This window comes from Haliotis rufescens, unplaced genomic scaffold (assembly GCF_023055435.1).
Source record: "Haliotis rufescens isolate VD_foot unplaced genomic scaffold, xgHalRufe1.0.p SCAF_66, whole genome shotgun sequence".
Classification (NCBI taxonomy): Eukaryota; Metazoa; Mollusca; class Gastropoda; order Lepetellida; family Haliotidae; genus Haliotis; species Haliotis rufescens.
The window spans coordinates 1,599,636-1,613,499 of record NW_025964357.1 but is presented as its reverse complement, the minus strand read 5'-3'; the positions used below and the strand labels follow the sequence as shown (position 1 = coordinate 1,613,499).

Here is a 13,864-nt window from a genome sequence, read left to right as displayed (position 1 = left end):
TCACTGACATTAATGTCCTGTACCAGCCTATCAATGACCTATGAAAACCTATGACACCCACTCACCTCAAACATAAATGTGTCCACTTCTTCCCTGATGTCGTCATCAGACAGAATGGCTCCATCATCAGACATGTGCAGCAGCATGTCCATGAAGGCCAGGCGTTTCTTCCTGCCCACAACCTCCTCCTCCTCCCGACTGACCGCTCCAGTCTCCCTCCTGGAGGACAACTCCTGCTTCTTCTCCAAGATCACCTGAAGACAGATTCACAGTGACAGACAAACTCGAAACTTGCAGGGTTGTAAAAGCATCTACAAAACATCAAGAGATACTGACAAACATTTTTATCACATATACAAATATATTGAAACTTTAACCAAGAAAAAGTTAAAATATGACGGTGATACCAATCTGTCCCACCATTATGATCAATATCCAAAACAATGTGTAACAGTCTATCCCTCATAATTATCCTCTTTGTCCTAAACCAGTCTCTTCCCACTAGTATCACAACGGTCCTAGATCGGCCCCCTGGCTACCATCATTATCCTTTTCCCCACACAAGACATTTCACAATAACAACCAGTGTCAGTGTGCTATACCAGTCTGTCACTCTCAACAATGTCCTATACATTCCTGTCACTGTCATCAATGTCCTATACCAGTGAGTGAGTGGGTGAGTTAACGCCACTTTTAACAGTATTCCAGTTATATCGCGGCGTGTCAGCTTAATGTGGGTGGAAAGCCTGAAATGATGCAGGTCTTGACGTTTACCACTTCGGTGAAAACCATGAGCACGGGTATGGTGCTGACAAACCTAGAAACATACTCGTGGCGAACCGGGATTCGAACCCACCATCATAGGTTTCTGGCGTGCCCAAGGGACACAACTCTGCACAGCGAATCGCGGCGCCTTAGACAACTGGGCCACCAGTGCCCTATACCAGCCTGTCACTGTCATCAATGCCCAAAACCAGCCTGTCACTGTCATCAATGCCCTACACAAGCCTGTCACTGTCATCAATGCCCTATACAAGCCTGTCACTGTCATCAATGCCCTATACCAATCTGTCACTATCATCAATGCCCTATACCAGCCTGTCACTATCATCAATGCCCTATACCAGCCTGTCACTATCATCAATGCCCTATACAAGCCTGTCACTGTCATCAATATTATATACCAGCCTGTCACTGTCATCAATGCCCTATACAGCCTGTCAATGTCATCAATGCCTTATACCAGCCTGTCACTGTCATTAATGCCCTATACCAGCCTGTCACTCATCAATGCTCTATACCAGCCTGTCACTGTCACCAATACCCTATACCAGTCTGTCACTGTCATCAATGCCCTACTCCAGCCTGTCACTGTCATCAATGTCCTATACAGCCTGTCACTGTCATCAATGCCCTATACCAGCCTGTCACTGTCATCAATGCCCTATACCAACCTGTCACTATCATCAATGCCCTATACCAGCCTGTCACTCATCAATGCTCTATACCAGCCAGTCACTGTCATCAATGCTCTATACCAGCTTGTCACTGTCATCAATGCCCTATACCAGCCTGTCACTTTCATCAATGTCTTCTACCAGCCTGTGACTGTCAACAATGTCCTATACATTTCTGTCACTGTCATCAATGCCCTACACAAGCCTGTCACTGTCACCAATGCCCTATACCAGCCTGTCACTGTAATCAATGTCCTTTATCAGCCTGTCACTGTCATCAATGCCCTATACCAGCCTGTCACTGTCATCAATGCCCTATACAGCATGTCACTATCATCAATGCCCTACACCAGCCTGTCACTATCATCAATGTCCAATACAGCCTGTCACTGTCATCAATGTCCTATACAGCCTGTCACTGTCATCAATGTCCTATACAGCATGTCACTATCATCAATGCCCTACACCAGCCTGTCACTATCATCAATGTCCAATACAGCCTGTCACTGTCATCAATGTCCTATACAGCATGTCACTATCACCAATGCCCCATACAGCATGTCACTGTCATCAATGTCCTATACAGCATGTCACTGTAATCAATGCCCTATACAGCCTGTCACTCATCAATGCCCTATACAGCCTGTCACTCATCAGTCTCTATACCAGCCTGTCACTGTCATCAATGCTCTATACCAGCATGTCACTCATCAATGCCCTATACAGCATGTCACTGTCATCAATGTCCTATAACAGCCTGTCACTTTCATCAATGTCTTCTACCAGCCTGTGACTGTCAACAATGTCCTATACATTTCTGTCACTGTCATCAATGCTCTATACAAGCCTGTCACTGTCACCAATGCCCTATACCAGCCTGTCACTGTAATCAATGTCCTTTATCAGCCTGTCACTGTCATCAATGCCCTATACCAGCCTGTCACTGTCATCAATGCCCTATACAGCATGTCACTATCATCAATGCCCTACACCAGCCTGTCACTATCATCAATGTCCAATACAGCCTGTCACTGTCATCAATGTCCTATACAGCATGTCACTATCATCAATGCCCTATACCAGCCTGTCACTCATCAATGCTCTATACCAGCCTGTCACTGTCATCAATGCTCTATACCAGCCTGTCACTCATCAATGCCCTATACCAGCCTGTCACTTTCATCAATGTCTTCTACCAGCCTGTGACTGTCAACAATGTCCTATACATTTCTGTCACTGTCATCAATACCCTACACAAGCCTGTCACTGTCACCAATGCCCTATACCAGCCTGTCACTGTAATCAATGTCCTTTATCAGCCTGTCACTGTCATCAATGCCCTATACCAGCCTGTCACTGTCATCAATGCCCTATACAGCATGTCACTATCATCAATGCCCTACACCAGCCTGTCACTATCATCAATGTCCAATACAGCCTGTCACTGTCATCAATGTCCTATACAGCCTGTCACTGTCATCAATGTCCTATACAGCATGTCACTATCATCAATGCCCCATACAGCATGTCACTGTCATCAATGTCCTATACAGCATGTCACTGTAATCAATGCCCTATACCAGCCTGTCACTCATCAATGCCCTATACAGCCTGTCACTCATCAGTCTCTACACCAGCATGTCACTGTCATCAATGCCCTATAACAGCCTGTCACTTTCATCAATGTCTTCTACCAGCCTGTGACTGTCAACAATGTCCTTTACATTTCTGTCACTGTCATCAATGCTCTATACAAGCCTGTCACTGTCATCAATGCCCTATACCAGCCTGTCATTGTCATCAATGTCCTTTATCAGCCTGTCACTGTCATCAATGCCCTATACCAGCCTGTCACTATCATCAATGCCCTATACCAGCCTGTCACTGTCATCAATGCCCTATACAAGCCTGTCACTGTCATCAATGCCCTATACCAGCCTGTCACTGTCATCAATGCCCTATACAGCCTGTCACTGTCATCAATGCCCTATACCAGCCTGTCACTGTCATCAATGCCCTATACAAGACTGTCACTTTCATCAATGTCCTTTATCAGCCTGTCACTGTCATCAATGCCCTATACAAGCCTGTCGCTATCACCAATGCCCTATACCAGCCTGTCACTGTCATCAATGCCCTATACAAGCCTGTCACTGTCATCAATTCCCTATACCAGCCTGTCACTGTCATCAGTGCCCTATACAAGCCTGTCACTTTCATCAATGTCATCTACAGCCTGTCATTTTCATCAATGTCCTATACAGCCTGTCACTGTCATCAATGCCCCATACAGCATGTCACTGTCATCAATGTCCTATACAGCATGTCACTGTCATCAATGTCCCATACAGCATGTCACTATCATCAATGCCCCATACAGCATGTCACTGTCATCAATGTCCTATACAGCATGTCACTATCATCAATATCTTATACAGCCTGTCACTTTCATCAATGCCTCATACAGCATGTCACTATCATCAATGTCTTATACAGCCTGTCATTGTCATCAATGCCCCATACAGCATGTCACTGTCATCAATGCCCTATACAGCATGTCACTGTCATCAATGCCCCATACAGCATGTCACTGTCATCAATGTCCTATACAGCATGTCACTGTCATCAATGCCCCATACAGCATGTCACTGTCATCAATGTCCTATACAGCATGTCACTGTCATCAATGTCCTATACAGCATGTCACTATCATCAATGCCCCATACAACATGTCACTGTCATCAATGTCCTATACAGCATGTCACAATCATCAATATCTTATACAGCCTGTCACTTTCATCAATGCCCTATACAGCATGTCACTGTCATCAATGTCCTACACCAGCCTGTCACTGTCATCAATGTCCTATACAGCATGTCACTGTCATCAATGTCCTATACAGCATGTCACTATCATCAATATCTTATACAGCCTGTCACTTTCATCAATGCCCTATACAGCATGTTACTGTCATCAATGCCCCATACAGCATGTCACTGTCATCAATGTCCTATACAGCATGTCACTGTCATCAATGTCCTATACAGCATGTCACCTTCATCAATGCCCCATACAGCATGTCACTGTCACCAATGTCCTATACAGCCTGTCACTGTCATCAATGTCCTATACAGCATGTCACTGTCATTAATGCCTCATACAGCATGTCACTGTCATCAATGCCCCATACAGCATGTCACTGTCATCAATGTCCTATACAGCCTGTCACTGTCATCAATGTCCTATACAGCATGTCACTATCATCAATGTCCTTTTCAGCCTGTTAGTATCATCAATGTCCTATACAGCCTGTCACTGTCATCAATGTCCTATTCAGCATGTCACTATCATCAATGCCCCATACAGCATGTCACTGTCATCAATATCTTATACAGCCTGTCACTGTCATCGATGTCCTAGACAGCATGTCACTATCATCAATGCCCCATACAGCATGTCACTGTCATCAATGTCCTATACAGCATGTCACTATCATCAATGCCCCATACAGCATGTCACTGTCATCAATATCTTATACAGCCTGTCACTATCATCAATGCCCTATACAGCATGTCACTATCATCAATGCCCCATACAGCATGTCACTATCATCAATGCCCCATACAGCATGTCACTGTCATCAATGTCCTATACAGCATGTCACTGTAATCAATGCCCTATACAGCATGTCACTATCATCAATGCCCCATACAGCATGTCACTATCATCAATGCCCCATACAGCATGTCACTTTCATCAATGTCCTATTCAGCCTGTTAGTATCATCAATGTCCTATACAGCCTGTCACTGTCATCAATGTCCTATACCTAGCCATGATGTTGACGCCTACCTTCTTAGTAAAACTGTGCAGGATGCTGAGACACTTGTCATGTTCATTGCCTGAACCAAAGGTGTTGAAGAGGACACTAGGCCAGTACCATGGAGACCTCATGCGTTTCAGTAGAATAGTGCTCATCCTGACAAACATTAGCAGCAGAGGTAAACATAATGTGTTGAGCAGCAGCATCTAAGATCCCAGGTTCAAGGCTCTTGTCTGAGAGATTAGTTTGGGTCACATGTGTATCCTAATAACATACATTTATACCTTGTGTTTTATTTGAGAAAGATAATTCATGCTGGTACAATAAGAATATAAAGGGCTGTGGCATAAGAACCTTTCAGCATGGTTAGTGCAATACACCTCGTTGAATAGCCTCACATAGAACCATGCATACACACCATATACTCACTTGTATACTGCACTGACATATGCAGAGTCACTATTACTCTGAGCATTAATGTTTCGCCCCATTGCTGTCTCTGGAATAGAAACATAACCACAATAACTTGACAGAGACACAGCAACAGGGAAATGCATACGTTTACAGTTGGTTGTGTCACTGTGGGCATACAAGGCAGCCTACTGTATTATAATATACTATGAAAGGAGTGATACAAGGATATGTGCGCTCAGATTAGTTTCAGCAATATGACACCCCAGGAGGGTGTGTCGGGGCTGTGCCATTAGGCACCCAATACTCCACGCATGGTGGTCGCTGAGGCCAACTGAATGAGGTGGCTGCTGGGTATCAACTCACTTTCAGATGAGTAACCACTTAACGTGATGTGGCTAACTGGACTGTTCTCAACCACTGGTTTATCAGATCAAGCCTGGATTACCAAAAAGCCACTGTGACTTAGCCGCAATATTGCTGTGTGAATCAATGATTCCCCAGCCACCACCCTGGGCGTACACTTGTAGTTGGGAGCTCCCCATGGTTTCCACTCATGGACCAAACCAGTCCACTCACCACAGATGATGTCCAGAGCACATAGGGTGATATCTGGGAAGATGTTGAATGGCTTGCTTCCAACCTTGGACCTTAATTTCTCCTTCAGTATTTGAGCCTGCTCATTGAACACCAAGACAAAATCTGTCAGGATCTTGAAGTGAAATGTCGGTGTGAGCATCTTGCGTCGCCCATGCCATTTCTTCCCTGTGCTGTGACAAATAGAAATGCCACCTTAATGTTCAAACTACTTTTGCTTCATATATTCACAAAGTGAAGATACTTATGATTACTAATATTGTTAACAATTTTAAGAATGCTGCTGCTCCATTAATGTACTTCCTGAGAAAATCGAAACAAGCGTATAGTCGACGAAGTCATCTATATCCCCCGCCATTTAAACACGTTATGGTCCCAAACCAGGTAACTGACCCAACATTCTCTTAGGCCATGTCAAAATAGCTGCAATGGAAATTCTAAAATAAACACTTACAAAACTCCTTAATATCAAATGGCACCAGTTCAGTATGTGCTTTATATATAGACATGCAATGTTTGACAAGGAAATGTTAAACAGTTTTTGAGTTATGCTCCAGAAACGAACACCACCCTTGTTGAACCTAAGTCCAACTTGTTGCCATGGAAACGTAAAACATAAAAATTCATAAAACTCCTAAATAGCAAAAGGCACCAGTTCAGTATGTGTCTGGTAAACATTCAAAGTTTTGTAAGAAAGTATTTCATGGTTTATGAGTCACGCTCCAAAACAACAAGCACCCTTGTAGAACCTAAGTCCAATTTTTTGCCATGGAAACGTAAAAAATAAATATTTATAAAACTCCTAAATAGCAAAAGGCACCAGTTCAGTATGTGTCTGGTAAACATGCAAAGTTTTGTAAGGAATTATTTAACGGTTTTTGAGTTACGCTCCGGAAACAAACAGCACCCTTATAGAACCTAAGTCCAACTTGTTGCCATGGAAACGTAAAAAATAAAAATGTATAAAATTTCTAAATAGCAAAAAGCACCAGTTCAGCATGAGTCTGATAGACATGCAAAGTTTCGCAGAGAAATATTTAACGGTTTCTGAGTTATGCTCCGGAAACGATTTCGGGACGCACACACGCACACACGCACACACACACGCACGCACTCACACACACACACACGGACGAAACCCATTTCTATATCCCCCGCCAACTTTGTTGGGGCGGGGGATAAAAAGAAGAGTTTGGAACCTAAGTCCATCTTGCTGCCATGGAAACGTAAAAAATAAAAATTTCTTAAATTTCTAAATAGCAAAAGGCACCAGTTCAGCATGTACCTGACAGACCTGCAAAGTTTGATGAAAAAATATTGAACGGTTTATAAGTTATGCTCCGGAAACGAACCCTACCCTCACAGAACCCAAGTCCATCTTGTTGCCGTGAAAACGTAAAAAAAAAAAAATTCTAAAATTTCTAAATAGCAAAAGGCACCAGTTCAGAATGTACCTGACAGATCTGCAAAGTTTGATGAAAAAATATTGAACGGTTTATGAGTGATGCTCCGGAAACGAACCCTACCCTCACAGAACCTAAGTCCATCTTGTTGCCATGGAAACGTAAAAAATAAAAAATTCTAAAATTTCTAAATAGCAAAAGGCACCAGTTCAGAATGTACCTGACAGATCTGCAAAGTTTGATGAAAAAATATTGAACGGTTTATAAGTTATGCTCCGGAAACGAACCCTACCCTCACAGAACCCAAGTCCATCTTGTTGCCGTGAAAACGTAAAAAATAAAAAATTCTAAAATTTCTAAATAGCAAAAGGCACCAGTTCAGCTATACCTGACAGACCTGCAAAGTTTGATGAAAAAATATTGAACGGTTTATGAGTTATGCTCCAGAAACAAACCCTACCCTCACAGAACCCAAGTCCATCTTGTTGCCGTGAAAACGTAAAAAATAAAAAATTCTAAAATTTCTAAATAGCAAAAGGCACCAGTTCAGCTATACCTGACAGACCTGCAAAGTTTGATGAAAAAATATTGAACGGTTTATAAGTTATGCTCCGGAAACAAACCCTACCCTCACAGAACCTAAGTCCATCTTGTTGCCGTGAAAACGTAAAAAATAAAAAAAATTTAAAATTTCTAAATAGCAAAAGGCACCAGTTCAGCTATACCTGACAGACCTGCAAAGTTTGATGAAAAAATATTGAACGGTTTATAAGTTATGCTCCGGAAACGAACCCTACCCTCACAGAACCCAAGTCCATCTTGTTGCCGTGAAAACGTAAAAAATAAAAAATTCTAAAATTTCTAAATAGCAAAAGGCACCAGTTCAGCTATACCTGACAGACCTGCAAAGTTTGATGAAAAAATATTGAACGGTTTATAAGTTATGCTCCGGAAACGAACCCTACCCTCACAGAACCCAAGTCCATCTTGTTGCCGTGAAAACGTAAAAAATAAAAAATTCTAAAATTTCTAAATAGCAAAAGGCACCAGTTCAGAATGTACCTGACAGATCTGCAAAGTTTGATGAAAAAATATTGAACGGTTTATGAGTGATGCTCCGGAAACGAACCCTACCCTCACAGAACCTAAGTCCATCTTGTTGCCATGGAAACGTAAAAAATAAAAATTCTAAAATTTCTAAATAGCAAAAAGCACCAGTTCAGCATGTACCTGACAGACCTGCAAAGTTTGATGAAAAAATATTGAACGGTTTATGAGTTATGCTCAGGAAATGAAACGTGACGGACGGACGGAGCCCGTTTCTATATCCCCCGCCAACTTTGTTGGGCGGGGGATAAAAATTAAAAAGAATCATTGTTAAATGAGGTATTGCATTTACTTGATCAATTGTTATTTGCTGATACTTATGAGGCCAGGGTGAGGAGTGTTGTAGTCCATGCTAAAATCACTCTTCTCATATGTATTTACAAACATTTAGAACATGTAGAACTGGTTGATTCTACAGCTGGGACAGGTAACTTGGGTATTCGGGTCGGGTGGGTCCTGAGTAGGACCCGGGTACCTACAGGACTACCCGAACCCGTGGTTAATCACGTGATATATTGTTTAATGACAAAAATTATCTAGAACTCTATGGTTACACTTTAAGTGACTAATGTTTGCATTCTATCTGACTATATATGTATGAATAAAGATAAAACTTCAGTCAACTTCAGTTTATGCATGACGTGTATCTAAAAACATTTTGCCAGAGCTAAAGTCAAACTATTCCCAGTCGGACATTAGAACCTATCTCTTGAGAACTACAGCGATAGCCCAGGTAGGGTTGGGTAATAGGGGGATGGGTAACCGGGAAGAAAATCTGGACTTGTCCCAGCCCTAGTTGATTCATATGTTTAAATCACTTTTATGTACTTTACCTCAGCATTTAACAGTATTCAACCCCTTCTCTGAATGAAAAAACTCATGGATATGGCAATCACCTGGAATATGTTGAAAACAGTTTCTTGTCAACAAATCACCATTTGTTTCTGTGAAAGGAGCTTGGTCATATTTTGAGTACATCTCTACTGGAGTAGTTTTGCCTTTTTTCATTTCCTACTAATGATTGTTGCAGAGTTGGAAATGATTGCTTCCTTGTTTTAAGGGACTCTCAATTAATGTGATCTTATCTCCTATCTTGGAGCAACCCACCTCGTGAGAAGTCCAGTCCCCAGCCAGGGATGCAGGAAGCGATACATGAATGCCTTGTCTATGTGCTTGGTGCTGTTGAGTATCACCTACAACACAGTGAAACAATCAGATGGAGAGGGTGTGAGTCAGTCAATAGGTGGTGAGTGGATGGTTTGTAATGTCAGCAGTGAAATAACAATCACCTTCACCTCCAGAAGAGTAGGTGTGTGAGTCAGTTAGTACGTGGTGAGTGGATGGTTTGTAATGTCAGCAGTGAAATAACAATCACCTTCACCTCCAGAAGAGTACCTGTGTGAGTCAGTCAATAGGTGGTGAGTGGATGGTTTGTAATGTCAGCAGTGAAATAAAAATCACCTTCACCTCCAGAAGAGTAGGTGTGTGAGTCAGTCAATAGGTGAGTGGATGGTTTGTAATGTCAGCAGTGAAATAACAAACACCTTCACCTCCAGAAGAGTAGGTGTGTGAGTCAGTCAATAGGTGAGTGGATGTTTTGTAATGTGAGCAGTGAAATAACAATCACCTTCACCTCCAGAAGAGTAGGTATGTGAGTCAGTCAATAGGTGAGTGGATGGTTTGTAATGGCAGCAGTGAAATAACAATCACCTTCACCTCCAGAAGAGTAGGTGTGTGAGTCAGTCAATAGGTGGTGAGTGGATGGTTTGAAATGTCAGCAGTTAAATAACAATCACCTTCACCTCCAGAAGAGTAGGTATGTGAGTCAGTCAATAGGTGAGTGGATGGTTTGTAATGGCAGCAGTGAAATAACAATCACCTTCACCTCCAGAAGAGTAGATGTGTGAGTCAGTCAGTAGGTGAGTGGATGGTTTGAAATGTCAGCAGTGAAATAACAATCATCTTCACCTCCAGAAGAGTAGATGTGTAAGTCAGTCAGTAGGTGGTCAGTGGATGGTTTGTAACGTCAGCAGTGAAATAACAATCACATTCACCTCCAGAAGAGTAGATGTGTGAGTCAGTCAATAGGTGAGTGGATAGTTTGTAATGGCAGCAGTGAAATAACAATCACCTTCACCTCCAGAAGAGTAGATGTGTGAGTCAGTCAATAGGTGAGTGGATGGTTTGTAATGTCAGCAGTGAAATAACAATCATCTTCACCTCCAGAAGAGTAGATGTGTAAGTCAGTTAGTAGGTGGTGAGTGGATGGTTTGTAATGGCAGCAGTGAAATAACAATCACCTTCACCTCCAGAAGAGTAGGTGTGTGAGTCAGTCAGTAGGTGGTGAGTGGATGGTTTGAAATGTCAGCAGTGAAATAACAATCACCTTCATCTCCATAAGAGTAGATGTGTAAGTCAGTCAGTAGGTGGTCAGTGGATGGTTTGTAATGTCAGCAGTGAAATAACAATCACATTCACCTCCAGAAGAGTAGATGTGTGAGTCAGTCAATAGGTGAGTGGATAGTTTGTAATGGCAGCAGTGAAATAACAATCACCTTCACCTCCAGAAGAGTAGATGTGTGAGTCAGTCAATAGGTGAGCGGATGGTTTGTAATGTCAGCAGTGAAATAACATTCACCTTCACATCCAGAAGAGTAGATGTGTGAGTCAGTCAGTAGGTGGTAAGTGGATGGTTTGTAATGTCAGCAGTGAAATAACAATCATCTTCACCTCCAGAAGAGTAGATGTGTGAGTCAGTCAATAGGTGAGTGGATGGTTTGTAATGTCAGCAGTGAAATAACAATCACCTTCACCTCCAGAAGAGTAGGTGTGTGAGTCAGTCAATAGGTGAGTGGATGGTTTGTAATGTCAGCAGTGAAATAACAATCACCATCACCTCCAGAAGAATAGGTGTGTGAGTCAGTCGGTAGGTGGTGAGTGGATGGTTTGTAATGTCAGCAGTGAAATAACAATCACCTTCACCTCCAGAAGAGTAGGTGTGTGAGTCAGTCAATAGGTGAGTGGATGGTTTGTAATGTCAGCAGTGAAATAACAATCACCTTCACCTCCAGAAGAGTAGATGTGTGAGTCAGTCAATAGGTGCTGAGTGGATGGTTTGTAATGTCAGCAGTGAAATAACAATCACATTCACCTCAAGAAGAGTAGGTATGTGAGTCAGTCAATAGGTGAGTGGATGTTTTGTAATGTCAGCAGTGAAATAACAATCACCTTCACCTCCAGAAGAGTAGTTGTGTGAGTCAGTCAATAGGTGAGTGGAGAGTTTGTAATGTCAGTAGTGAAAAAACAATCACCTTCACCTCCAGAAGAGTAGGTGTGTGAGTCAGTTAATAGGTGAGTGGATGTTTTGTAATGTGAGCAGTGAAATAACAATCACCTTCACCTCCAGAAGAGTAGGTGTGTGAGTCAGTCAATAGGTGAGTGGATGGTTTGAAATGTGAGCAGTGAAATAACAATCACCTTCACCTCCAGAAGAGTAGATGTGTGAGTCAGTCAATAGCTGGTGAGTGGATGGTTTGTAATGTCAGCAGTGAAATAACAATCACCTTCATCTCCAGAAGAGTAGGTGTGTGAGTCAGTTAGTAGGTGGTGAGTGGATGGTTTGTAATGTCAGCAGTGAAATAACAATCATCTTCACCTCCAGAAGAGTAGATGTGTGAGTCAGTCAATAGGTGAGTGGATGGTTTGTAATGTAAGCAGTGAAATAACAATCACCTTCACCTCCAGAAGAGTAGGTGTGTGAGTCAGTCAATAGGTGAGTGGATGGTTTGTAATGTCAGCAGTGAAATAACAATCACCTTCACCTCCAGAAGAGTAGGTATGTGAGTCAGTCAATAGGTGAGTGGATGTTTTGTAATGTCAGCAGTGAAATAACAATCACCTTCACCTCCAGAAGAGTAGTTGTGTGAGTCAGTCAATAGGTGAGTGGAGAGTTTGTAATGTCAGTAGTGAAAAAACAATCACCTTCACCTCCAGAAGAGTAGGTGTGTGAGTCAGTTAATAGGTGAGTGGATGTTTTGTAATGTGAGCAGTGAAATAACAATCACCTTCATCTCCAGAAGAGTAGGTATGTGAGTCAGTCAATAGGTGAGTGGATGGTTTGTAATGGCAGCAGTGAAATAACAATCATCTTCACCTCCAGAAGAGTAGGTGTATGAGTCAGTCAATAGGTGAGTGGATGTTTTGTAATGTCAGCAGTGAAATAACAATCACCTTCACCTCCAGAAGAGTAGGTGTGTGAGTCAGTCAATAGGTGAGTGGATAGTTTGAAATGTGAGCAGTGAAATAACAATCACCTTCACCTCCAGAAGAGTAGATGTGTGAGTCAGTCAATAGGTGGTGAGTGGATGGTTTGTAATGTCAGCAGTGAAATAAGAATCACCTTCATCTCCAGAAGAGTAGGTGTGTGAGTCAGTTAGTAGGTGGTGAGTGGATGGTTTGTAATGTCAGCAGTGAAATAACAATCATCTTCACCTCCAGAAGAGTAGATGTGTGAGTCAGTGAATAGGTGAGTGGATGGTTTGTAATGTCAGCAGTGAAATAACAATCACCTTCACCTCCAGAAGAGTAGGTGTGTGAGTCAGTCAGTAGGTGGTAAGTGGATGGTTTGTAATGTCAGCAGTGAAATACCAATCATCTTCATCTCCAGAAGAGTAGATGTGTGAGTCAGTCAATAGGTGAGTGGATGGTTTGTAATGTCAGCAGTGAAATAACAATCACCTTCACCTCCAGAAGAGTAGGTGTGTGAGTCAGTCAATAGGTGAGTGGATGGTTTGTAATGTCAGCAGTGAAATAACAATCACCATCACCTCCAGAAGAATAGGTGTGTGAGTCAGTCGGTAGGTGGTGAGTGGATGGTTTGTAATGTCAGCAGTGAAATAACAATCACCTTCACCTCCAGAAGAGTAGGTGTGTGAGTCAGTCAATAGGTGAGTGGATGGTTTGTAATGGCAGCAGTGAAATAACAATCACCATCACCTCCAGAAGAATAGGTGTGTGAGTCAGTCAGTAGGTGGTGAATGGATGGTTTGAAATGTCAGCAGTGAAAT

At 42.3% G+C, this 13,864-nt stretch overlaps 1 protein-coding gene across 1 annotated transcript in view; it reads right to left on the bottom strand.

The window, feature by feature from the left end:
• LOC124113704 (cytochrome P450 4V2-like) overlaps window positions 1-13,864 on the bottom strand; it is a 108,767-nt gene that overhangs the window by 30,577 nt on the left and 64,326 nt on the right. The window contains exons 3-7 of the mRNA XM_048387140.1: window positions 9,906-9,991; window positions 6,271-6,461; window positions 5,710-5,779; window positions 5,310-5,436; window positions 66-254 (exon numbers count right to left, since the gene is read on the bottom strand). Of these exons, the coding sequence (XP_048243097.1) occupies window positions 66-254; window positions 5,310-5,436; window positions 5,710-5,779; window positions 6,271-6,461; window positions 9,906-9,991 (663 nt within the window). The remainder of the gene's footprint in view (window positions 1-65; window positions 255-5,309; window positions 5,437-5,709; window positions 5,780-6,270; window positions 6,462-9,905; window positions 9,992-13,864) is intronic.